The sequence below is a fragment of the Pyxicephalus adspersus genome, chromosome 3, assembly GCF_032062135.1.
Source record: "Pyxicephalus adspersus chromosome 3, UCB_Pads_2.0, whole genome shotgun sequence".
Taxonomy (NCBI): domain Eukaryota; kingdom Metazoa; phylum Chordata; class Amphibia; order Anura; family Pyxicephalidae; genus Pyxicephalus; species Pyxicephalus adspersus.
In genome coordinates this window covers 105,374,615-105,401,845 of record NC_092860.1, presented here as the reverse complement: position 1 = coordinate 105,401,845, position 27,231 = coordinate 105,374,615, and the positions used below count along the sequence as shown (strand labels likewise).

The window sequence follows — 27,231 nt, the reverse complement described above, 5'->3', positions numbered from 1 at the left end:
CAATGACATAGAGATTTACAGCCTCATTGGTCAATTTATTTCTCACTGCTGTTAAAGCGTGCATAATTGCTGATCCTATACATTCCCAGTCTCATACTCAGATGTGTGTGTAAGCACCACACTATTATTTTGCAGAGACAAGGCTATCTGATTATGTATATTGCCATATGATTTGTGCCTGCTTTTACAGCATTGCACTGAACAAACTTGTTAACAACACATGACACGTAATAGTTTTGTACAGTTTTCATTGTGAAATGATAGGAGACATATCATAGTCCTAAACAGCATACTTCTTATTCTGCTGCCATTCAGTATGACCAAATTATAAAACATTTATTTATATTTAGGAAATAAAATAACCATTGTTCTGCTTGTTGCTTTCTAAAAAGTGATGCCTTAGTATAAAACTAAACATATTATGTATGTTAAGGCAGATTTTGACATTGACAACTATAATTTTGGAGCCTTTAGCATATATTTCAGTCACTCATTTCACTGCTTTGAGAAGCCTGCCCTAAAATCTGCTTTCTTGTGCTGGTTTATACACTGTGCAAGTACAGTCTGAATGTTGTATCTAACTTTTGGGCTGGAATGATTTCACACTGTCTAAACACACAAAGTAACAAGGACCTAGTATTTGGTCAGGGGGATGTGGCTGAGGTTCAGAACACCCATCACATTAGGATCTATTATATTTATTAGCAAAGTACGATAGCAATAGTCTGAGTTTATCATTCATAGGTCTGACTTCCAAAAAATGTACTCTATTTTTTTGCTAAGTGTTGCTACACTCTGCACTTTTACTTTGTTTTTTATATACATCCCTCTGACCGAAATCACCAAATGCTCGAACACCCATCTGCACCTTTACTGTGGGTTTTTGTTATAATAATCCCTGTTGTCTGTCTCCTCTCCATCTTTCTTTTTCCCAAATAACTTGTATGTTCAAGTAAAATAAATGTGCAAAGTTGGGGGAAAAGTGGATTCAAAGTAATCAGAAGATGGCTGGATTGTGCTTGCATAATCAACTCTCCTCTGATTTTCTATATAACATAGAAAGCTTTTTCAACACTTCAAAAGGAAAAAAAAAAACAAAATGAAATGATCAATGTTTTCTTGAACATACAATTTAATATTAGAGTAAATATTAGTAACAGCAATGTGTAGAAACACATAGAAACCAATCAGCATATAGCTTTCATCATTTGTTCACTCAATGACTGCTATAAATTACTGGATACCACTGTAATGTTGAATATTCTTTTAGTCTCCTAAAACAATAAATAATTCGGAGATATTACTGTGTATATAAAGTGTGTTAGTCACAATATACAGAATTTTATTTCCATTTGTATGCATACAACAAAGAATGCATGATCAGAGATTCAACGTTTGAACATAGTTGCTTGGGATTTTAGTTAAAACATTTGTAGACAGTTTTATAGTATAGGAGATAAAGCTTTATAAATAAAAAAACATGCCATTCAAATGACTGTTGATAAGAAGTAAATTTAGGGCAGTGCTTTTCTCTGTAAAAGTTGAATATTGACTTTTTATTTACATTTTTCAGGTATGGAGACCAAAGGATATCACAGCTTCCAGGAAGGAGGAGATATGGAAAGGCGATGGGGACAGGTGCCGCAGTCAATGGAATTCTCCTCAGCTTCCAGGCAGCAAACCTCTGACAACACTTACATGGAAATTGTGAATGTTAGCTGCATACCCAGCGGTTTTCCACAAAATCTCACAGAAAGAGAGGGGAAAGAGAAGCAAGATCTTTTACCTTGCCTTCAGCAAGATAATCAGCCTGGTGCTTTAGTCCAGGAACTGAAGACTGATCTGGAGTCAAAAGAACTCTCTGCAACGGTAGCAGAGTCTATGGGATTGTATATGGATTCTGTACGAGAGGCAGATTTTGCATATGAACAGCAAAACCAGCAAGGAATGATTGGTCCAGGAAATACTTATCAGAATGTGGAACATCTTGTTAAATTTTATAAGCCAGCCCCTTCAGGCACGTTTTCCATAAACTGCCAGAATCAAACTGTAAGTGCTATTCTAGAACCAGACAATTCTGTGAATGGTAAACTTAACAATAACACCTTAAGGAGCCCATCTTCATGTAATGAGAAAAGTCCAGCTACCAATAGCCCCTCCAACATGGCTCTTTCTGTTTGCAGTCCCACTGGAATAAACTCTGTTTCCTCTTCAACATGTCCATCCAACTTTGGAAATTTTACAGTCCACAGTCCAGCCAACCAAGGAACTCCTGTTTCATGTTCACCAAATATTGACAATAGGTGTCCTATTTCTCATAGTCCTGCACATACTGGCAATGCTGACTCCCCTTTGTCTAGCCCATTAGGTAGTTTGAGATCACCCATTTCAAGTCCACCAAGTCACTGCAGTATAAAATCCCCAGTATCAAGTCCATTGAACATTGCAGTGAGGCCTAATGTGTCTAGTCCTGGAAATATAAACACACGATGCTCTCTTTCCAGTCCTTCCAATGCTAATAACAGGTCCTCTATTTCTAGCCCTGCTGCAAGTTCCATGGGGTCTTCTATCTGTAGTCCAGCACACAACACTTTGGGGTTTACTTCTGCGATGCTGTCTACAGAATGTAGAACTGATACCAGTATCAGTACTGAAAAAAAAGAAAAAGCCCCCCAGCCACTCTTGTTTCCAAAAATGGAAGTTCTGGAGAATGAAACTACTGACAGCGGTACACATATCTTGGATAAAGTCATCAAGCCTGACCCAGACGGGACTTTTATTGACTCTTGTTTTGGTAATCGTGGTAAGGTTACTTCCGATACATCTTTTCCAATTACTATCAAGCAAGAGCCAGGTAAAAACACTTGTTCTAATTCTCTCTTTAAAAGCACCCCATCAACAAATCCTTTTCCATTTATGGATGGCTCTTACTTTACCTTCATGGATGATAAAGATTACTATTCCCTTTCTGGAATTCTTGGACCACCTGTGTCATCATTTGTTGGCAATTGTGAAGGCAATGGCTTTTCTGGTCAAGGGCTCTCTATGGGGATTAAACAGGAGGCTGATGATAGCAGTTTTTACCCAGAGAACACTATGCCTTCCTCAGCCATTGTTGGTGTTAACTCAGGTGGACAGTCATTTCACTACAGAATTGGAGCTCAAGGAACTATCTCCTTGTCAAGGCCTGTCAATCGAGACCAGCCTTTCCAACAATTGAGCTCGTTCCCTTCCGTTGGCTCATTGGTTGAGAGTTGGAAAACTCATTCTGAATTGTCTCAAAGCGCTTTGTCATCCAGAAGAAATGATGGTTTTCCTGGTCCAGGATACATTCCAGAAAACGTGTCAAGGTGAGTAAGAATGCAGTCACGTTGTTAATACACTAGACAGGAGATGGCATAAGACTGTAATTGCTATATATTTAGACAAGAGATTCAGGAAATGTATGGGTGTGACCTATTAGAAACATTGATAGTATTTTTATATTTTATTATTTCAAGAATTCCTATTGTACCTACTGAAATAGTATAGGGTTCAGTTTCAGTTTGAATATAGCTGTTTTTTGTGCTGTTTCATGGTACTTTTGATTTGCTGTTGTTGTGGTGTTGTCTTTATGTATGGTTTTGGCAGATGGTTTTTGGTTTGGACTAGTAAAAAATGTATATGAAAGATGTATTCTACAAATTATTATATGTAAAAAAAGTATATGAATAGAAGAAGCTCTCTGGATAAAAATGTGTCTAATAATCTAATCACTGTATGATCACCTCATTCATTTTAAAAATATAGGGGTTCTTCTTGGGAATCAAAAGTTAAAATTTGTCAGCTCACATTGAAAAGATCACATCACACCCTTTTATATCCGAGTCAGGTCAAACTACCTGATCTTAAACCTGTGCATTTGGTCTTGGTGTTCCTATAGTTGTTTAATTTGTGATTTACATGATAACATTTATAACATTTGATAGGTCCTTTTAATGTATCTTCCTATAACTACTCAATGACTTTTCATATCCTTATATTTTATGAACGCGGATTCTATGAGAAATTAGGATTAATCATTTTGATCGGACAAGATTGATTTTTTTATAGGGTATGTGTCTGATAGGAGAAAATTTTTTTGGAGAAATGGAAACAAACCAGGTGTGTGAGTAAAACTTTTTTCAGTGGCTCTTAAACCTGAAACCTATTTTTGACATTGAATCTTAAATAGACAAACACTGAGAATCCTGTTACTTGTTTTTCAGGTTTAAAAAAATGGCACAAAGAGCTGTTGTTATGATAAGTAAAGCTAATATGTCACTTCAGAAGCTTTACCTGTCAGCTTTACTTTCCTTAGTTGGAAAGTGGGACCTGATGTCATTGAAGTGTTGCCTTGTAAAATGTCAATGAGATGATTCTATGTTACATTTTTACATGTGAATCAGACACATGTCTAACACCTAATAAGTTAGTGATAATATTATAAGCATTGTAGAAGGTAGTAAAGTCTTCTCCAGATACCCATTGAAACCTAAGTTAACGTGTTAATGTTTAACATGTGCTGAAACATAAACTGTAATTCTACAAGTCATCAGTAAACATGCCACATACATCTGGTGTGCAGCAGCGGTCAGCACCAATCACCTTATATGACGTGCAGTTTGTACAGCACTCTTTAGTAGTACACACAGTATTTCCACTTAGTCCACAGCAAACACATCAGCATTAATCCTTTTTTTTTTGTAATTCTATAAAAAGGGATTTACATCAAGATATATCCAAGAAGTACACCAATAGTTTACTAACTTAGGCTACGTACACACGTGCAATAATTATCGTTGGAAACAAACTATTAACGATAGATCGTCCGATAATCATTAACAGAAAAAGTGCACAATGGCTGGCCAACGACGCCCATGAACGAGGTATGTCGTTGGAAATGAACGACCGTCCCGGCAGTTCTGATTGAGCGACGATCGTTCGCTATCTATTGTGTGTATGGTCGTTCAGTGATCGCGGATGGTTCTGCAATACCCATTCTCCGGTACACGTCACTTCCTGCATCGTTCAAACAATTGTATCTAGTGTGTACAATATTGGTGGATTATATTTGAACAGTCGTATTGTTACAGCATGTACAGAATTGTGCACAATGCGATCAATCGAAATAATTGTGAATAATCGTTGCTCGGTCGTTAATCCTTCGTTTTCTAAACGAAACACATGCACGTGTGTACGTAGCCTAATAAGCTGTCAAGCTTTTTATTTATTTATTTTTTTGAAACAATACACATTTATAAATACTGAATGCTCAGCCTGTCTCACAGGATTTGAATGAGCTAAAACATTTACATATCTAAATTCTCACTGTTTTTCTTGGATTACAGTATAATGGACTAAGAACAATATGCAGTTGTTCTTCATAACTGCATTCTTCATTTCAGCTGGTAATCTGAGCAGAATGAGGAAAGAGCAGACATTCAGAAACCAGGCAGAGGTGTGTTGTATCATCCAGTAAGATTCTTCTGGTAATGTACTAACTAGCAACAGAAAAATGGTAGCTGGAATCTCACTTGTTGTTCTGATTATCACAGATATCTTAACAAGGCCCCTATTTCTCTCTGATCCTTCGATCAGAACATTGCTATACCACTACATGTATTGGTACAGGTCACATTCACTGTTACCATGTTTTGTAGCTGTATCATATTATTTAATAAGCCAAGGTGTAGGTAAGCAGCACATATGTAAAATGCATACATGGGAGCTGTTTTACCTGTAAAAATGTTTTTGCAACAAATTAAGAATTTGTTCGCAAGTAAAACAACTCTTGTGTATTCTGATGCAGACAAGCCTACTGTAGGACCATATTTTGGTCAGCAAGACAGACCCTTAGTGGCCTATTAGAAAAGCAGTGGTATGGCCAAATTCATTTACACACAGCTTTATAAAGCGTTGCAGTGATCTCCAGAACTAAACCTACGTGAATCACCTATCCTTGTTCAATCACAGGGCACCACCATCTTCCTCCTCTTCTTCCTCCCAGAAATGATCTTTGGTTCGATTGGCCATGTCACCAAATGAAGGCCTGCTGGAGTTCATTTATCCCTGGTGCACACAAGGAAAGCTCGGATTTTCAGGTTTTCCTGGCAACCAAAGCCGACCATGCACATGAGCAGCTCAGCCATGTCACCAGAAACCCAGAACAATCAGACAGGTAAAACAGATTATTGCAGAAGGGATATCACCTTTGCCTTTCTGCAATAATGACCTGCCTGATGGAGCAGGTCCTTTTGTTTCAATTTAATGCATTTATTGCATAAAACCCCCATTATAAATGCAACAAGAACATCTAAGTAGCCTTATGAAATTTAGCATCAGTCATATTTTTACATTGCACCATACAGTGAATCCTAGCATTAGACTGACTTACATTTTTAACAGCTTTCTCATTGTTTGACCAAAAAATTGTTTATTTCTATTCGGGCTAAGCGCCTTTGACATGGTTGCCCAGAATTTCCTGAGCTTGTTTGCATCTAGAGACTATTTGAAATGAATGCTATCAAGAATGCTGTCGGATTTCAGTGCAAGGACTCTTCCTGGGCATTACCAGCAAGCTCCTTGATCTTTTGAACATGAATGTTTATTCCAGCTGTTTACTTATATAGATGTAAAATAGAAATATATTTCTTTACAGTAACTATAATGGTGTTTTGGGTAAAAGCCCACAAAGGACAAATCCCTGTTGTCTTGAAGTGCAGGTAATATGTATAAGGTATAAACAAACACAAAGGATTTTTTCAGTATAGAGTACATACCAGTGCTTGTTCTGCACCTAAATATTTCATCCCTTTCATAAAACTAAGACTGGGCTACTTAAAGTTTCCTCTGCAAAGAGCTCTGTGACCAGAGGAGACATCGGTCTTTGATAGGTCAGGTGACTGGGCTTTCCTTTGTTTGCTCTGTGTACTAGATAACATTTATAAATCACCTCTCTGTGCTTTATAAATGTAAGGTCATCCCTGTCCTTTATACGGATGAAGTCCTACGAGCCAATTCACACTGTTGTAGGCTGGTGCACCCTAATGTGAATAGACCCCGTATAGGCTTTCCGTGCGCGTTCACCACTGATGGCCTTCACTATTACCGTGCCCCTCTTCTTTTTTACGACTATACCTCTGCTGGTAACATACATATAATACAAAATAAAAAGAAAAAAATATTTGCTTGTTTAAACAAAAAGTGAGAAAGAATGTTACACATACAATCATAAACATATCATGCACATCATTTTGTGCACTGCATATTATCCCAGTTATTTCCCAGAATACTGTTCCTACAAAGAATCCTATGAGTCCTAAAGCGTACATGTATTTGTCAGGAGTAACAATTGTTTGCCATTCACAAAATACGTGTACCACTACCAAGTTGGGAAAAAGAAACAGTTCTTTACCTGGACGTTTTCATATGTGCAACTCAAGGCCATTCTCTTATGTGCACCATAGGTTCCTAATTTTCCTGGTTAGTTTAGGTATATGGGTAATATATTAAATAGCCAATAATAATTGTGTGTATACAATTTACAGTAATCCTAATGCTTTTAGAAAGTGTGTAAGCACCCAGTCAGTGTTTCCTGTAGAAGTACTGTTTAGATTAATACTCATCCCATAGGTTTAAACTTCATCTCCAACAAGTGAATTATAACTATTCCTGAACTGTCTGCTGCAGAAACGATAGTGTGTCTTCTATCACTTCTCCTCTTTTAGTTTTGAATAATAATCACCATAATTTAACCAATTTCCTGTATTTCTGTAGGCCCAGGCCATCATAAAGACGCCTTTTTATAAAGATCACGTACCCTACACAGATAACTGAATGCCTATTTGTAAGATTGTGAGTTTAGAGCTGGTTGCTGAGCAGTAGGAGAAATGGAAAGGTAGTAAGAAGGTAGAGCACTGGAGACAATGAACAATACTGCATATATGTGTGTATGGCACTGGCCACCTGCAAATGTGTCCAGCTTTCTACTATCCACCATGGGGTATTGCATTAATATTTACTGGTACATTGCAGTGCCATACATTGTAAATGGCTCCCAGGCATTTGCGTTACATTATGTCGTCAGAATAAATGCAGTCAAGCACAGTGTTCTGCTGTGAAAACAAATACCCCAGTGTTAGGTTGACTAATAACAATTTTAGTACTATTATTATTATTTTTATTTATTTGTTCTAGTGCGTAATGAATATTGTCATGGTTCACACATGTCCTATTAACAATTAAGCCAAACTTAGTTCAGGTTCAGTTCTCTTATAAGTGTGCTGTTGGCTGTGTGTCAAGGAACAGTTTTATGAATTGAAGCAGTTGTAATTTTCCAAATACTGTTGGAAAATGTCATTGCTGTTTACAAAAACAGTGCGAGTGAAATAATGACCTTTGTTATTTTTCATCCAGGAGGGAGATAGTTGAATCTATCTTATTAAGAAGATTTGCCCAGCCACATGTTACACGGAGCTTTTTTTTTTTTTTAAGCAGTAACTGAACAGAACTGTATGTCTATATCAGTACTATATATATATCTCATATATCAGTACTAAAATATTTATGACAAATGCAAGTGTTGGTTCATTTAAATGTGAGCTTATGTTATTGGCCAAAACAAAGTGGGTTTAAATCCAAAAACATAAATGTAATATATTGCAGCTTACCTGTCCTTGGGTGAGGAAGATTAATTCATTTTTTTTATGCTTGTTACCTATGAGTTTACCTATTAAACCCAACACATTTCCTATCACTAATCACCTGTGCTTTTTCTCTATTGTACCTTTTAAGGAAGTCATGGTTATTACTATTATTAAACTTTATTTATATGGAACCAACATTTTATAGAGCACTGTTGATTAAATAGGGGTTGCAAATGACAAACCTGCAAATTAGGTAGGTACAAACAAGGACACAGGAGGAGCAGAGGTCCTTTTTGATATCCGGGGGGGGGAGGCGCTTTTAATATGTCTTCCTATCTTTATCTCTATTACGGGGGGGGGGGGGGGGGTGGTAGTTTGCAAAATAAAGCTAACATTGGGCTTGATTTATCATGTTTTCTAAGAGTGAAGAAGATGAGAGAACCTGGGTGATCCAGCTATCCTGAATAAATCTGAAAATATTTGCCAAATATTTTAAGAAATCCATTCCAGATTTGCCAGATCACCCAGGTTTTTCCATGATAGTCTATCTTCTCCTGTCTTAGAGAATCTTGAGGAATCATACCCACTGTTTGTGGGTTGTTCCACTTCTCCTGATAAGGATACTGCAATTTCTGGTAAGATCAACAGGTATTCTCTGTACTTGATAAAAATGTTTTCAGAAAACTCTACCACCCCATCTAAGGAATGGTAGGCTGCATTGTATTAAGATATTATTGTTGGGCTTAGTTATAGTTTGAATGATGAGGAATTTATTTGAATCCTTTCAGTTTTTGCCATGGTAGGGACGGACCGATGAAATGTCATACAAGCTAAGCAAATAAATCAATATTAAATATTATCATTGTTGTTATACAGTAACAATAAATAAAATGTTAATTTCCATTTTCTATGTATGCTTTTGGTATACTAAGATGCTGCAATGCATTTTTCTTCACTGATTAACACATTATCTATTGCTCTACTATCCTGTGTCAAGTCCAAAGTCTGTAAGTCTGTTGAAGGCCATCTCAAGCCCAAAATGTTTCCTTTAGAAAGGTTAGATATAGCTGTCTGTGTCTCACTGATTTGTCCTTATTTCCCTTCCATGTGGGGGTAAAGACACACGGGTTGCCCCTTTCAGACTTTGTGACAGCTGTTACTGGGACAGTTAGTAAAGCAGAACCCCACCAATCTTACAGATGTGGGATCTGGGATGTATTCAGTGTCTGTGTTCCAGTTAAGGGTAAGTTGTGAAGGTAATGTAGGCATACTGGACTGAAACTTGTGGCCTCATTAAAAGGAAAGCTCTAAGAGCTCCAGAGTGCTACCTCTGAGCCACCTTGCTGCCCTTCTCTCACGAGGCAATGCCAAGAAACTGCCAATATCTTGTCTCTTTGCATGGAATCCTATGTGTTTTTGTCTCCAATGTAGGATGCAGGGAATAGTCATAAATGCTCAGTTTCTTTTTTTTGTGCCGCTTTGTCTGAAACACAAAACATGAATACATGTGTTGCTGCAATATACACTAACACATGTTACATTAATGCATTATACCACATGTTAAAGTGTTACTGTGACGTTCTGTGCTGCAAAAAAATGCATGTTGGATTTTTTTTGCCAGTTCTGGTGTGTTTGCAGGGTGCTTTAACATAACACACTCATATACAACATAGTTTACATCTTTAGGGTGACCGTTGCAGGGTGCACAGAGAAATAAGGCAGCAAACAAGTCATGATCCAGACTGCAACCTTTTGATACGTTACTGGTAAATCTAGCCTAAAGAGATAATTTGGTATAGGTGGGGCCCAGTAGGCCACAAGCCCCCACTATGGGTTTTAATGTCCATCTTTGCATATTCTGGTTCATTCTGCTATAAGAAATCAATAATCTAACTATTGAGATATCCCATCAATAATGATGGGATCAATAATCCCCAGACCCCCTCTCCCTGATTGTAATGAGTAAAATGCTGCATGCCATCCTGGAAACTAGTGATCAGGTTTCCATAGATACTTTATTGCTGTGGATCTTCTCTTCAACTTTGCACTTCCACCTTGCAGCCATATAGGCTGTAATAAATCCTGCCTCTCCCATAAACTAACAGGTTGATGGGAATCAATTATAGTCTGTGGGATTTCTTGGTGCAAACAAAAAGATGAAGACAACATCTGCAGTGATTCTGATCAATGACTTCCTGGATTGCACACTGTGGTTTCTACCTTAGAAGGTGAATATTTTTAATTGGACGTATATATTTTATATGCACGGTGGCTCAGAAGTAGCATTTTTGCCTTTGCAGCTCTAAGTCCCAGGTTTAAATCTCAGCCAGGACACTATCTGCATGGAGTTTGCAGGTTCTCCGTGTGTCTGCGTGGGTTTCCTCCCACATCCCAAAAACATGCAGTTAGGTTAATTGGCTTCCCTTCAAAAAAATCGACCTTAGACTACACTAAGGACATTAAATTGTGAGCTCCTTTGAGGGACAGTTAGTGACAGGACTATCAACTTTTTTACAGCGCTGCATAATATGATGGCGCTATATAAATACTGTGTAATAATAATAATATGCAAAAGTATACTCACCCTTTATCCATTGAGCATATGTGAACAAGTTAAAAGCCAGCATTGGGTAGATTGAATCTTGGGTTAGAGGAGGTTTTTGAGGTAGGTGGATTTGTTATGGATCTGTTCTACTGTTCAAAAGTACCAATCGCTACTTTTCCCAGTCACTTTGTGTGTGTGTGGGTCTTTTTAGCTGTTTGCTTCTTTTATAAATAGGGTGAAAAGAAAAATACACTATATCTGTATAAATAAATACATTTTCTATCCTTTATAAATACCCTTTGAAGTTATAGATTCAGGGCAGAGAAGGATCAGCACTTGTTTTGGGTTAGTGGCCCAGTAAAATTAGATTGTAACCTCTCAGCATGACTGCCAGGCAATTAGCCTCTTCTGAAGAAGATTAGTAATGGCAGCACATATGTTTCTCAGGACAGGGCCAGATTATTGCCTGATTTTACCTAGTGATGCAGTAATTCATCTAAATGATGCAATATTGGCACAGATCTGTATCAGTTTTAGTATGTAATGTTTTATGACTTGTAATGGCCATCAGAATTTTATGACATAGAAGTATTGTACAAAGTGTTCAGTGGTACAGTGCACAAGCTGTCTAGTGAGGGAATAGCTTTTGTGTTTTACTTTGTTTAGCAAATAAAAGGTTTTAATGTAAGACAAACTTCTGAACACAGCAGAATATATGTTAGTATTTTCCTCATTTAAAATGATTTTCTCATGAGAAATGAATTAATTGGAAAGTCTGTAGATGGCCTGGTGTTTTCCTTAGGGTGCTGGGCTTGTGAAGACAGGTTCATTATTTTGATTTGAAACTGCATATGACACGAAAAGAGAAGCAAAAGTTTGAAAATGTCTTTCCTGTAGCCGGATTACAATGATTCATTCTGACTGTACTTAGAATTGTGCTGCATAACCGCTTTCACCGCTAACTTTCTTAATCACTAGTTTAAAGGAAACCTGTACGCAGAGATTTACTAAGGCGGTCAGTAATGTCCTTTCTGATTAAAAAACTTTGTGTTTTGAGAGTCAAAAGAAATCAGAATTCCCAATCTGCATATTTGTTCCAGGACAAGACTTTAGAACGTATTGCATCCACAGGATCAGCATGATAGCCACACAGCTAGCATTTTCAGAAAGTTTTGGCTATTTGATTTTTTTGTACTAGTTTCCTCTTTTCCAGCTTGCATTGAATATAATTTCAGTTATGTAAACATCCTTATGCTTTCTTAGATCTATATTATAAGTATGCAGAATTTATTTTGCTGGGTATGGCTACTTGCCATATTTATATTAATGTGTACTTTTACACACAGTAGAAGTTCCCTAGTTGGCTCAATTATAACAGTGTTTTCTCTCTACCATATTTATTTCTTGACAGTGAGTGGGCAAGTCACCTAGGTAGCTCAGAGTTTAGGCACATGTGGACTCAGATCTGAGACTAAAAACTGTACCTGCAGTCATTTCAGTCTCACTTAAAGTGAACCTGTTGTTTGCAGGGCAAAGGAACCGTTTACGGTTTACATAAAACGACCCTTTTACCAAAAATCATCTGACCCCCTATTTTTATTTTGCATTATTATAGTCAGCTGTCAAATCTGCAAATTCTGGTTCTTTAAGAACCAGTGCTGAAGTGCAAGCGGACGAATGGCTGGCAAAGTCTGAACCTGCCTTTAGTCAACAAGGTGAATTTTGCTGACTGCAACCAATGAATTATGTGCAACCAAAAATTGTGTTTTTTTCCCAAGTGATTGAATATCCATTGCAAGGAAAATATTCACCACATTTCATTATTACAACGACTTTAGCTTTCACTTGCAGAATAATTGCCTTCCCATCTAGTGCTACCATAGCTTGTCCATAAAGCTAAGCATTCACAGTAAATGCATGGTAAACACTTATGCAACCTTGGCAATACATAAACAGATTATACACAATAGGCTAGTAGATAGAGGAAAAGAGGAAGGAAAAGGTTAAGTCAGCCCAGTTCAATGAATCTGACAGCTGCATGGTTAAATTAGTAATTGTGGTTGTTTAAACATAAAGACATCAGAGCGATGATTGGCAGGCAAGTTTAAATGCAGCACTTTTAGAAAGAAAAAATACTGTATGTTACACATCATGCAGACATGGGTGATTTCAGTCCACACTCTATGCTATACATGACATTTTATACATGAATTGTATGAAGTTTAAAGAATTACAACAGGTACCGTTCATGTACTGTGTCTAATATAAGGACTGATTGCTTTAGGAGTATTAATAAAGTGTGGACACTGTCCAATGAGGTGACACTATTGAAGTGTACATGGTAAATATAGCTGAGGATTTCAGGATCGTATGTAGATGATGTTGGTTTTTGTAAGCTCCTGTGGGGTTTCTTTATTTAAAATGAAATTAATGTAAAATAATCCAGGCATTGTAAGGATGTGTAAAGGCACCAGGCCAGTAAATAAAGGTCTTGAATAGGGTTTAAATTGGTGAGTCAATCTCAATCTCAAAATAAAATACAACTGACATCTGGAGCTGAAAAAAGAGAAAAAACGATACCAGTTCATTTTGTTACATGAAGGTTAGCAAATGGGAACCATACTGCATGTTCTTGTCATCTCTAGTCAGTACACCTAGGTAAAAAATGACAAATTGGGTTTTTAGCTTTTTTTTGGATGGGCAGTGACACTTTAAAGGGAAGATCGCCCTGCATAGTCTCCACCAAGAATGAGCAAGTCAAAACTACTTTCAGGCTAATCAGGTATGTTCTGCACAGCTTTTGTATACAACAAACAATAACCACAAATGGCCAGTTTTCATTAGGAGTGTATAATTCAGAAAGAACTTACTGACACTTTGTAACATACATCTTCCTGGTAGAAGCATAGCCTATTGCCAATTTACTTACTACTTTATGTGTACAAAATCAGAGGGTCTCCTGGTATAGACATGTGATCAGTCACAATCTTGTAATAAGTGAAGAATTTTTGGTAAAAGCAAAGCACTAATCACATGAACAGGAAATACCTCTTCTGGGGCCATTATGTACAAAGATATATATATATACAATATATATATATATATAATACACTTATATACCGCATATATAGGAATTTACACTCCTACTCTTTAAAATAGATTTCCCTTATTTTATATATATATATATATATATATATATTGAAAAATAAGGAAAATCCATTTTTAAAGAAAAGGAGTTTAAATTCCGCTCTTCAAGCATCTACTTAAATCTTAATTCCAGGCAAAAAATGTTGGGAAAAAAAGCTCCAATAAAAAGTTAAAAACAATGGAGCCCAATGACAATGCTTTACTTATTCTTTTTATAGAATCAGCAAAGACATTCTTTATATTAACTTGTTCACTAATAATTTGGTAAATATTGGTGTTTTCTGCTGTTTCCACTGCTGTTTAGCATAGTCTACTGTGGATTAAATGAAACACAAAAATAAATTAGAAGCCAAATTGCAACAATTGAAAATGTTTATTGATTTTCTAAGTATCTCAATAAAAATTTGAATTTTATTTTAACCATTCCAACTATGAATTAAACAATAGGGTATTGTATGAAAATAAAATCAGAATTAGGAATGAAATAGAAAGAAATAACTAAACTTTTTGGGGCTATACTGCCAATGTGTAACTGGGCCAGGTCAGTGCATTGGTAAAGTGTTTGTCCCAGTCTTTTTCTCTTAGTTCTTTACGGAGTGGATATGTTTTTGGTTTGGCATAACCTTTAGGCAACATGATGCTTCAGAACAGTAACACAAGAATAAGGTAGTCCTACACAGCATACTCTCCAAGATAAAAGGATAAAGAGATCTGTAAATAAATAATGGCCATCCTAGCATGTACCCTATTTCCTCTGTCCTACTCTGCAGTATATCACCTACTTTCAGAACTATTCAGTGTTATAACTAATATGTTTTAGACCAATAGATTTAAGTACATGGCATCACATCACAATACACAGATGGTTTTGTGCATAATGAGTTAATAATATGGAAATTAGTTGTGACGCACTGACTAGGTGAGTTAGGGTGCCGTTCAATGTTGTGATGCACTGCACATAGTTGACTGATTTGTTATATATCAGCTATTCTCCACCAAGTTTCTGTGGAGGTACCTCCAGAAGTTGCTATGGGGTATTATGAACGGTGGAAGGTTGACCTCATATTTGATGATGTCTGAAAAGTTCTGTGGTCAAACCCATATGGAACCAATAAGCTTTTAAGTTGTCCATAAGCGTGTCATTCAAGCTACAACTGTTAGAAGACATTCTTACCATTATCCACCAATGCGAAAAGCTTTTTCCCCTTTCATCTAATGAATTGTTTTAGCAGGGGTTCCTTGAGACCTGAACATATTTTTAAGGGTTCCTCAAGGGTAAGAAGGATGAGAAAAACTGTTGTTCATTGTGACAATGCATGGTAAAACACAGGATTAACCACACGTGTACTACATATGCTGTAACACACAAATCTGAATGTACCGTTAGTGTTACTGTGCAGCTATAGCAAAGATTGCTGAACCAGTAATGCATGGGCCAGGCATTTGGAAAAAAGGGTTTTTACATTTTCAGTGCACTTGGGTGGCATATCAGCAACCTATTGCAGCGATTCATTTTTCAAGTAAAGCAATTACCGTTTATTGTAACTTTATGATACTGAAGAATATGTAAATAGAAAACAAATGCTTTAAAAGAAGAGTGTGCTTTGACAGGAGCATGGATGAGAAGGATATGACTCTCCATTAGCAACATGCTTGAAATCACATAAAATGTGTTATTGATGTAATTTTCTCTTGGTATTATTTAAACGGTGCAGCCTGATGAATAGAGATCAGTCAATTAATTGTTTTCTGTTTAACGTATGAATACATTTCACTTATTATTGTGCAGTTTAATGAATAATTCTTGTTAATAAACATTTATAACGAGCAATTCCAAGGATCCAGTGTAAAGGTCTATACAGATGCCCAATAATTGTCCCTCGAAACGATCATTAGTGAGCATTTTTGGAGAAGGTTTGAAGAACAATCATTGCATAGACATGTTTCTCAGGTGTTGTCGATCAGCCTGTTCTGCAGTTGGATTTTGTTTGTGTTGCAGGTATTTGCAATTTGTTTTTTGATCTAAGCAGCCCTTCTAGATAGCACAGCCATGTCTATTGCAGCAGCACAGTTTGGTGTCAAAAATCTTCCTGGACCACCGATTAGAATAGTAAGCAGATGTTATTCCCTCTATTTCTCTTTTTCTTTTTTTGTCATCATGTTAGCTGCAAGCATATGTGGACTGCAGCAGAGTCTCATTGGTTGACCCCTTCTTCTAGTTAGCCACCACTTCTGTAACCACTTCTGCTCTTATAGGGCCAGCATAGTACATAGTACAGCAATGTTTCACCTTTTTGCCCACTGATAGCTTTTTTGTGGGCATAGGCTTATCTGTATTGTAAAAGCTCATTTTTGCAATTTTATTCAATTTTCATTCAACCGTGATGGGCCAAATACTATGGTTAAAAGATTTAGTATGAGATACAATGGACTCCAACTAAATACACATTAGATGTTTTGGGAATATTTGTAATTCTGGTAAATATAATTGTGATTTATGTACCTGCTGCACTACAGAACCAAGCACATAACGCAGTCAATATGAATTATTGGACAAAAATGCTTACTTTTAGTTTTGTTATGTGAGCAGGCAGGAAACAGTCAAACTGAACCGGGAAATTGTAGAGTACCTGTCTAGCTGTTAAGTATGGCTGATTCCAATCCTTTTGTGAGTGAAACCAATGTGTATTTCCACTGTCAAGCTCTTTGCATGGATAATCACTTTAAATCCTGGCTATTCCTGTATAGTAAGGTGAAGCTCACATAAGTACTTCAGTAACAATTATAGCTTATAAAATGTCAAGCACATCTGGCTCCAATAAACTGAAGTTTGGTTGCTATAAGATATAGCATTTTACACATCACTGCTAATCAAAACCAAATACAGGGCAATTGGCTGAAGTCAAGGAAATTGTCCTTTTTGTCACAAGTACAAACTTATATTGACATTTTATTTCATTAAAGGTAAATATGGAGTTAAAAACAGTATTTCCATTCCCTGTGTAAAAATAAAAAACACATGATTCATCTTTTAAATTCAAGCACTGTAAGTGCCTGCATCTAAACTTATATCGGCTTTGTTTAAAGCATATACAGCTGGGTTGTAGTGTGGGAGGAAGAAGCAGCACAAAGAGCAAATTAGTTGATGCATTAGCAAGGATCAATTAGCTCATCACTGAGCTGCCTCTGCATTCACTGTCCAGTAACAAATTATGGCAAGTAAAGAATGACCTATGCTCAGAGGAAATGGTTTGGCTGAATTTCCACCATCAAACTGATGATAGACATTTTTTACCTGTTTGTTGATAACATTGCAACCTCTTTAAACTATAGTATTACAACCAAATTGCTATGAATTTCCAATGCCAGGTTCTGGTTACTTGTGAATATCACCATGGATTTTCTATTAGCTTTTCTTATTGCTGCTGCCATAGATGTGAGGTTGGTCATGCTGCCATGCATGCCTGGAAACATATTCATATTAATATTATTTTTATTATTATTATTAATAAACAGAATTTATATAGCACCAACGTATTACGCAGCGCTGTAGATTAAATATATTCCTATGTGTGAGTCGATTCAGCCAGTGCATCCTAAGGATTTCCCCTTGAGATTTGCAGGTTTATGTGCATGCCAACAGTGCAGAAATTGTGGAACAGAAAGAAGTTCAGCTGCAAAAATGCATTTCTCTAACTTGCCATGACTGCCTTTTTTGAGTCAGTGAAATGGCTGACCTTTAAAGTTGTCTACCTGGCTCCATGCATGTGTGCTACAAATAAAGACAGCATCAGGTACAGCTAGATACGTGCTTTATGCCTACACACATTGAGGATCAGTCCAATTTAAAGGGTTGCAAAAAATGATTGGATGCAATGCACAACACAGCATTTCTTTTCCATTAGTTTGTAATATTTTTATATGTAAAAAACAGTATATTAAGTTTGGAAAAATTCTTCCAAATATCTTGCCCATTCATTGTATAGGTCCAGTTTTGTGCCGTATATTCCCATGTAGTCTTTCTACAAGAGAGGGTCATCATATTGAGATCCACAGCTGAGTTTGTTATATAAATGACATATTGTTTAAACATGTTGTAACAAATGTGCAGCATAAGAAATGATAGGAATGTAAGACAGCAGAAGAGGGGAAATTCCATTCACCCTCCCAAGAGGAGAGCTACATATAGAAAGAGCAGAAGAGCAGATTAACTCACATTGTTCAAAACCACAACTCATAATCAGTTCTTAAACTGATTTACTTAATTAGGAGAGATAATTTAATATTTTTTGGAGAATGCTTGTAGACTTTTAATACTTTTTGCCCTGTCTGGTATTAGTTTGTTAACAGTCATGTCATGAAAAAGTATGCTTTCAGTTTCAAGGTTTTACATATCAGAATATAATAAAAGATCATCTGGCCCTTAGCACACAAAACTTTCCACCTTGTCATTATTTACGTAACTAAATTGAATCTAAAATGGACAAGCAAGTGTAAAAAAAACTGTGTACCCCGAATAATTCAATACTTTTTGTATGACTTTATCAGTCTCTCACATCATTGTGGAGGAATTTTGGCCAACTCGTCTTTACAACATTGCTTCAGTTTATTGAAGTTTGTATATTTTCATGCATAGGTCTCTTAAACTCCTGCAACAATATTTTGATAAGGTTGAGGTCTGATTTTTGACTCAGACATTGCAAAATCCTAAATCTTTTCTTTTTACGCCATTCCTATGTAGATTTACTGGTGTTCTTAGCAAATTTATCCTGTTGCAAAACTCAATTTCAGCCAAGCTTTAGCTGTTGCACAGATTGCCTTACATTTGACTTTAAAATATTTTGGTTTACTAAAGAGTTCATGGTCAACTCAATGACTGCAAGGGGCCCAGGTACTGTGGCTGAAAAAAACATTGATCCAAAAGTCACTTGGTTTGTTCAGAAGCAACTACAAATCTAAGTCATGCTGCAAGGTACATTTTAGACAGAGGCTTTCTTTTGGCAACCCTTACTAACAAGCCATACTTCTTCAGTCTTTTTCTTATTGTCCTGTCATGAACTTTACCATGCTAACTGAGTCTGAGATGTGGGCTTTCCTCAGCTCTCCTACTCGCCCTGATGTATTAAAGTTCTCCAAGGCTGGAGAGCATACGCTTTCATCAGTGAAGCTGGGTGATCCAGCAAATCTGGAATGGATCTGGTCCAGGATTGAAAACATTTGCTAACAAATAGCTTGACTTTAAGAAAATCCATTACAGGTTTGCTGAATTACCCACCTTCACTGATGAAAGCGTATTCTCTTCAGCCTTGGAGAACTTTATTACATCAGGGCCATTCAGTCAAGTAGTGTTGTTAGCCATTTTTAACTGAAAGCAACTGTGTTCTGTATAAAGAACAAGTACTGCTTAGAGAAAAGCCAAACATTGTCTATCATACCTTTAAGATGGATGGATTCTACATAAAAAAGGATTCTCTAGGTTGGGCTCCTGAAGTGGGGCAAGGTCCACAATAAACTGGCAAACTGGATCCAAAAGGTGAATATTCAATTTTGGTGGACTTCCACATTAAAGATAAATGATTCATGGCAAGTATTGCTTGTCAGAATATTTGAACTATTTTTGAATGTATTCCTGCACTGCAGTGTTTGTGTTTGTCTAAATTTACAATAATGTTCTGTAACAAGAAATCATTTTGGTTGCCGATCCCCTTTAAATAAACCACAGTTGTACCAAGGAAGAAAATTCAGATATTCTTTTTTGTTGATTAGTTTTTTTTCTTGTAGCCATAATGATTTCAAAAATGGTTCTAGTTAAGTAACCACGCATGGGAGAGCTTAATTAAATAGTGAGATGACAGCATGCAGATACGCAGGAGCATTTTCCCAGCAAATCTCAAATAAATTCTATGGATCAATAAATATTAATATCAACTTTTAAGAGAAGATCCATTGAATTGTAACTAATTATGCATCGTGAGGGGAAGCTAAACTCATTTCAATATTAGATTAAGCAGAATTAAATCAGAAATCTGGTTTAATGACCTTGTAAACAATTTACAGCAGAGACTCTAATTGTTAGGCTATTACACTATCTGAATCAAAGCTAATTAGATGTTTCTCCAATTATAATAAAACAGAATTCTTTAATAACAAGTATGAATAATTTTTCGCACTGTACATCTTATTTCATCATGCTGTTAAAATGTGTGTGTCATTTCAAGACACGATAAAGGCTAATGTGGAAAGAAGTATAAATTATTTTTCTTCTCAGCTGGGAATCATACTGTAAAAAAAAATCTGTTATTCGTTGTAGTACAGCATGTTGAACACATATATACAAATTATGATCATTTGTGATAAAGCTTCACAGAACTGATTAATATTAACTTATTGCCTCTCTGTTTGTACTTTAAGAGCTGCGGTCTATAACTACTTATTAAAAGAACCTTTTTTTAAGGATCAACAGTCCAGTACCATATCTCATTCTGTGTTAATATTCTAAATTTAGTAGTAAAGATACAAAGGTAAGGCGACATGTAACCAACATTTTAGGGTGAATAATTTTTGATTATCAAAAAGAAGCTAGGGTCACATTTAGCAGCAACCTGGCCTAGATTGGCACCGAGGTACACATTGTTGTGCGTACATTTTGGCATAGTGATGCAGACTCCACCAACCTGCCATTGGTACCTACAGTATCACAGACTGGGTATAAGAATTTTCCAATATCTTTGTTGGATTTAAAATGCACATGTTCCCAAACTATGGGGTTTTTTTAAATATGAATTTACTGCTTGGTATGAATGTCAATTTTTAAGTAAGACTGGCTAATTGGAATGCGTGCCATAGAAATGATGGACTGTACCTCCTGATTGTTCTAGCCCAAGGCTTTCACAACTAGGGTTCCATGAAACCCTAGGGTTCTGCAAGAGGTTTTCACAGGTTCCCTCAAGTTTAGTACTGCAGCTTGCAGATTAATTAGGACTGGACTTGGAGTCAATTTAGCAGACATACTGAGAGTCCTCACTAGAGACCCAGCAACAGATCTCCTTTTCCTCCTCCACACAGTAGGTTGTACAGTAATGCTGGCAGCAGTTGTAGTCCAGGATATGCTGAGGTGACGAAAAGCAGCAGGGAAATGATTCAGAAAGCTCAAGTGGGTGATTTACAGGACAGGAGAGAATTCATAGTTTACTGTGTCTCTACACTCTACTCTCTTTACTAACATCTGTTCTCTAAAAGCTGTACTCACACCATGCTATTCCAGCTGCTGGTGGTAGCCGGAAGCCATTGGCTCTGTTGTAGCCAATGTCAAAGGTGATATTTAGGAAAAAGCAACATCAGATTGTATTATTTCAATTATTAGGATGGACAGCAGAGGATTAGAAAAGAGTAGATGTGTCATCTCAAAATAAAATATTCTGTTTATGCAAATATCTTGTTTTTAAGTTCACATTTCTCTTTCCTTACTGCCTCCCCATTTGACTGTCATGTTCCTACCCCCATCCCTCCTACTCTACACCCTTTCCTCCCTTTCCCCTCATCTTCTCTGTTTCTTTTTTCTTTTTATTGCACCCTTTTCTCTCTTCCTCTCTCTCCTTCACTTTGTCCTCACTTTCTTGCTCCTTTCATCTTACTTTTACTTTCTTTGCACTTCTCCTATTTCCCCTACTTTTCCCTAATTTATTGCATTCTTTCCCCAACTCTGCTCTTTGCTTGCTCCTTCCATTTCACTGTCACTTATTTCCTCTTTTTAGGGCTTTGGTGTAGAAAGCAAATATTGTATACCTACATTCAGATTCAGCAAAAATGTACTGACTGACCATTCTGTATCTCTCCTACACTTCCTCTGCCGATACTCCTGTTTCCCTTCTTTTCAGCCACCCCTGGAGGTTTCAGAGATTCCTCATAAAAAAAGGTTGAGCTACATAATCAGACATTAACATCACAATCATAATAAAAAAAGATATGTAGTAAGTGCTGCATGGTATAGTAGGTGCTTTTCAAGGACTCCGCTTTATTAATTAATTTGTAACTAACCAAAAATACCTGTTTTGTTACTGTATGGTATATAAATTACTATTCCTTTCTAAAAATCAAAATGACTATAATGAACTTAGGGTAAAGATTAAAAACAACGTGGCCATCAGGTTTTAGAGGGCTACCTTTATCAATGCCAGTATAATAATTGTTTCTGTGTAAGATTTCTGATTAGTGCCAAACCATTTTATTTTGCAGTTTCTGGTTATCACGCTTCCCTGTAAGACTGGTTGCCAAAACCTTGCTTATTCACTATGGGCTCTATTTATAAAACAGGAAATCAGACTTTGACTCAAACATTCCCTTGTGGGAATCTTGTCCGTCCATGTGTTTCAGTGACAGGGAATGTTTGAGGGAATGTCATATTCCCTGTTTTTTAAATGGAACCCTCTGTGTATGTACTTTTTACACAGTACCTCTTTTTCACCACACATATTTTATCTAATTAAATATTTGTACTTAAAACATATCATTGTTTGCACCTATTCTTCCTCAATAGCTGCCTTTTCAAGTATATGTACACATTCACTAGACATAAACACTTCCTTATGCACATATTTGCTTTATATATATCCCCTGAGTGTATTAACCAAGCAGCAGAAGATTTGTCAAATGATTATTATCCAGAATGATGCATCCTCACAACAAGGTTTGTTATTTGGTGTGTATCTCTGCCGTGTTTTCTAGAAACCTCTGTGACCTAGTTTTTCCCTCTTGAAGGCTTGTTGTAGCCTTATTCCGTCTTTATTTCAGCAATGCATCTGGAGTCCACAAACTTTCTGGTTTTGTGCATGCTAGTTTAGTCAGTGAAACGGCCTCATTGCGTAAATCCTGGAATATTGCTGATAAATGAATGCCTGTAATTTAATTCAGTGCTTGGTTTAAAGAAATATTTTCAAAAATCTGCTTTCCAGCTTGACTTAAATTGACAGAAATATGTTGGCAGAAATAGTCACGAGGGAAGAAGTGGAAAAGTAGGGTTTCCATTTTTTTCCTGCTCACATTTATTGCAGAATATTGCTGAGAACATAACTCTATGCTACACAACCCGTTTTTTTAATTGTTTTTTTATTTCATTTTTTTTTAATTTGGCTACTGTATGTAAAATAAATATTTGGGCAAATGGTGGTGGATTGCTTTGTATGCATCCATGACCATAACCATGCTTTGTATTCATTCTCTTTGTTAATTTGTAGTTTACATGCACAATAATCTAGTCCGTGATTGATCAGTATTAATGTACTTGCAAGCAGCATCTTATCTCTAGTTTATTTGCAAGTCCAGCATTCCCTGGCAAGTTATGCCTTCAGTGAAGGAATTCAGTGGTCCAAAAACTCTTCTCTGTTTAAAAAAAGAAAATAAAACACTAAAAAAATTTAGAACCACATCAGAGATGTAAGCCTGTTGGTAGCTAATGAAAGATAATTTCCTAAAGCCCTTTATGCAGTATGACTTTTCATATTTGATTCAGTTTAAAGATTGCAGAAAGCCAGACCTACACCTATTACTTTTTGTTGGAGTATGGTGAGTCACTCACCTGGAGCACCTGGTTTATTAAAGCTCTCAAAGACTGGAGAGGATAGACTGTCATGGGAGAACCTGGGTGATCTAGCAAACTTGCAGGCTTCTTTGGTCGTGGAGAGCTTTTTTTAAATCAGTCCCAATGTATGCATTTCTGTTTGGACTATGCATGCCTGAGAGTGGAGTAAATTGCAGAGTTTGGCTTTCAACATGTAATCCCACTGACACTAACATGAACAGAACTTGTGGGTAACTTCTTAAAACTGAAAACCTACCCTTTCAGTGTTTCTACTCCTGCACTGTGGGGTAAAATGCGTGTTTAGGTATAGGGGAACACACAAAGGACATATCATATCCTTTGCTCCTTTGGAGACAAGCATGCTACAATTCCATCTGACACTCCAAGTTGTGGACTGGCCCTCTGCATCCTCATTTTCAGTTATTGAGCATATTTCCTAAAGTTCTTAAAGAGGTTGTGTGGAACTGGTCACACAGAGGAGAAGTCTACAGATGTGGGAGGAATGGGGTAAGTAAGTGCCCACACAAACCTTTACCTCCTGTAGTATGGTGGTAGCTGTTTTCTCTGGTGTTTATCACCATGATAGTAAAGAAAAGGGAAACAGACTACAGTAGAAAAGGCTGATAGAGACCCCCCCAACTTTGTTTCATGCAACAAAGAAAATTTCCCTAATTTTCTACGTTGGTGACAGTGTTGTCATTGGGATCGGATGTGAGAGGAAATCCCTACAACATGACCACCAAACATTAAAAGGATGACTACAAGGAAGCTGCACAAGTGTAATACATTTGGATTATAAGGGTAGCATACTTCCAGGTACTGTGTTTTACTGTTAAAAAGACAGTTAAATTTGGGGCTTAATATAAAAAAACCACTTCCGTGAATTATTAAAAATGACACAAAAAGGCTGCCTGCTTGTCATGTCATTTATCTTTCAGGAAAAACATTTACAGAATGTAGGGATGTCTGGTGTATTGTATGTGTGGGTTAAAATACGTATTAGGCCACAGTAATTGTTAAGCACTTTACAGCATTAGTTTGACATTGTCGTTGTTCAGTGGAGGTTTCTCGAAATAGAAATTCTAAGTATGACTAGTGGCTTCAGACTGTGTGAGTAGGAGTATTGCAATTCTCTTTTTTTACTTTTTTTAGCGTGATAGTCGCTGAGCTTATCATCTTTCCTAAATATTTTGTGTTTTAAAGATTTCTTTGTATTTGAGCAATAGAACTTGCAATCCTCCATAAACTGCTACCTGATCTCTGACAGTAGTTTCTTCTTCAGTCTAAAATGTAGACCCTGGCGTACCAATATGGCTGCCTAAGCAGTAGTGTTAAACTGCTATCATGGTGTGTTCTGATTTAAATGTGCTTATAATCCAGATTTTTATTATTATGTAGAAATATGTATTAAATGGTTTAGCATTTCATTTAAATATACTTCACTTGCCAAAGAGAACATTGCTATATTCCCAGTTGCAGAAAAGAGATGTTATATTTAGACATCTGTACATATAGGAAAAAATCTGCTTTTAGGGGTTGTGTCTGTAGAATGTGTTGATCTGGATGCTTCCATAGGACTGGTGATAACTCTGAAGAAAATACTAAGTAAGCTTTGGTATGTGTATATAAAACTATGTTGCCTGTAGCTTGGCTAGGTCACATTTCTGAAGCAAGAATGGGGGGGAGGTCATTTAATGCTAACAACTTGATGGAATTTTTTTTTGTGTCACTTTAATTTCACAATGCCTCCTGGCTCTTTTACATAGGAGTGGCCCTGTGATTATATCACTGGCTTTTGAAGTGAGAAAACCGGTTTGCAACTCAAGTTCATTGCTGAACTTTTCGAAAGCCTTTGTTAAAATCTTTGCTTGCTTTTACATATCATTTGCATTATTTTTAAGGGATTGTTTTGCCAATGCCAAACTTCTGCTATGCACCCTCATGTGAAGGTCAACATGTTTGCATACTTCGACCTTACATTTGTGGTGCATTTCTTCCTCCAACAACATCTTACTTGAAAAAACACATTGTTAATATAGGGAAACACCGGAGTTTAAGTACCACCTGGACCCCATCTTATCTTGATATGCCTGCTGAATGTTATTGTGTTGCCTTGATTTTATGTGATTTTATGCCTTACTGAAATACCTTGTTATCGCTTGTTGAGGTCATCCTGCATTCCTTCCCAGGACACATACTTATGGAATTTCTTATACTACAGATACTGATGTACTTTCTTCAACCAAAGACTTTTATTAGAATTTATAATGTAACCCCTGTGATTTCTGTTTATTTCCACTCATTTATTAATAATATTTACTTGCAAAAACCTTAAAACATTTTGAAAAATAAAAAATGTTATAAATGAACAAAAAAAAAGAATAGAAAAAACACATTGCAACCGCATCCCTACCGGAACTGTCTTCAAACGTGCACACAATGGCTCCTAACCACTCCCATTTAGTTGAATAGGAGTGGTTGGGTGTGTGGTTAAGTTTTTTTTAAGAACAATCTTGAGTTGAACTACAAGTCTAAAATGGCCCTAAAGATATCCAGCATTGCTAATTCAATTATCACTTTTTGAGTACACTTCAATGTACTCACTAATTTAGGATATAAATGAATTTCCCCTAAGCTCATATCAAACATTCATTATACACATAACCAATTTTCAGCATCACAAAGATACTTACAACAATCGTTGCCTAATAAAAATCCTTATTATGCATATGATTACTTTAAACAGACAGATGACATTTCTTCATATATATATTATATTATATTTGACAATGTATGGATTAACGCCAACTATTTTATTATTTAGTTCATTAATGGTCTCAACATACGTCTCAGGAAGCCTTGTGGCGAACGTGTCCAGAAATTAGATCAATCTCGTATGTGCAGTAGTCGCTCTAAGGGGAGAATTATTATCCTATGTCTGTTATTTATTTTACACAATTAGGAAAATTTGCAGATGGAATAGTTTGCCTTTGCTCATTTAACATAATTCACTAATCAATGGCTTATAGTTAACTATGGCTAAGCCCACATATCAGTTTAGAAAGAGTAGGCAAAAAATGATTTCTGTCTTTTCACTATAGGTTTTGGCATGTGGCACTTTTTATTTTGCTAAAAGCTAGCCATAGACATTAAATGTTGGTTGGACATTCACTGAAATGACTATTCAAGTCAATTTATAAGCTTGGATCTTGTCTACAGACAAAGGAAAGTTGTATCTTTAGGTAGACATAGATGTCAGTTGTCTCCCCGGCCCCTTTTAGCTGGGCGCGCCACCC

General features: G+C 36.5%; 1 protein-coding gene across 3 annotated transcripts in view; it reads left to right on the top strand.

The window, feature by feature from the left end:
• The window catches only part of NR3C2 (nuclear receptor subfamily 3 group C member 2), a 203,590-nt gene that overhangs the window by 5,669 nt on the left and 170,690 nt on the right, over positions 1 to 27,231 (top strand). For all 3 annotated transcript variants that reach the window (XM_072405896.1, XM_072405898.1, XM_072405897.1), the window contains exon 2: positions 1,574 to 3,350. In XM_072405896.1, the coding sequence (XP_072261997.1) occupies positions 1,576 to 3,350 (1,775 nt within the window). In that variant the 5' untranslated portion in view covers positions 1,574 to 1,575. The remainder of the gene's footprint in view (positions 1 to 1,573; positions 3,351 to 27,231) is intronic.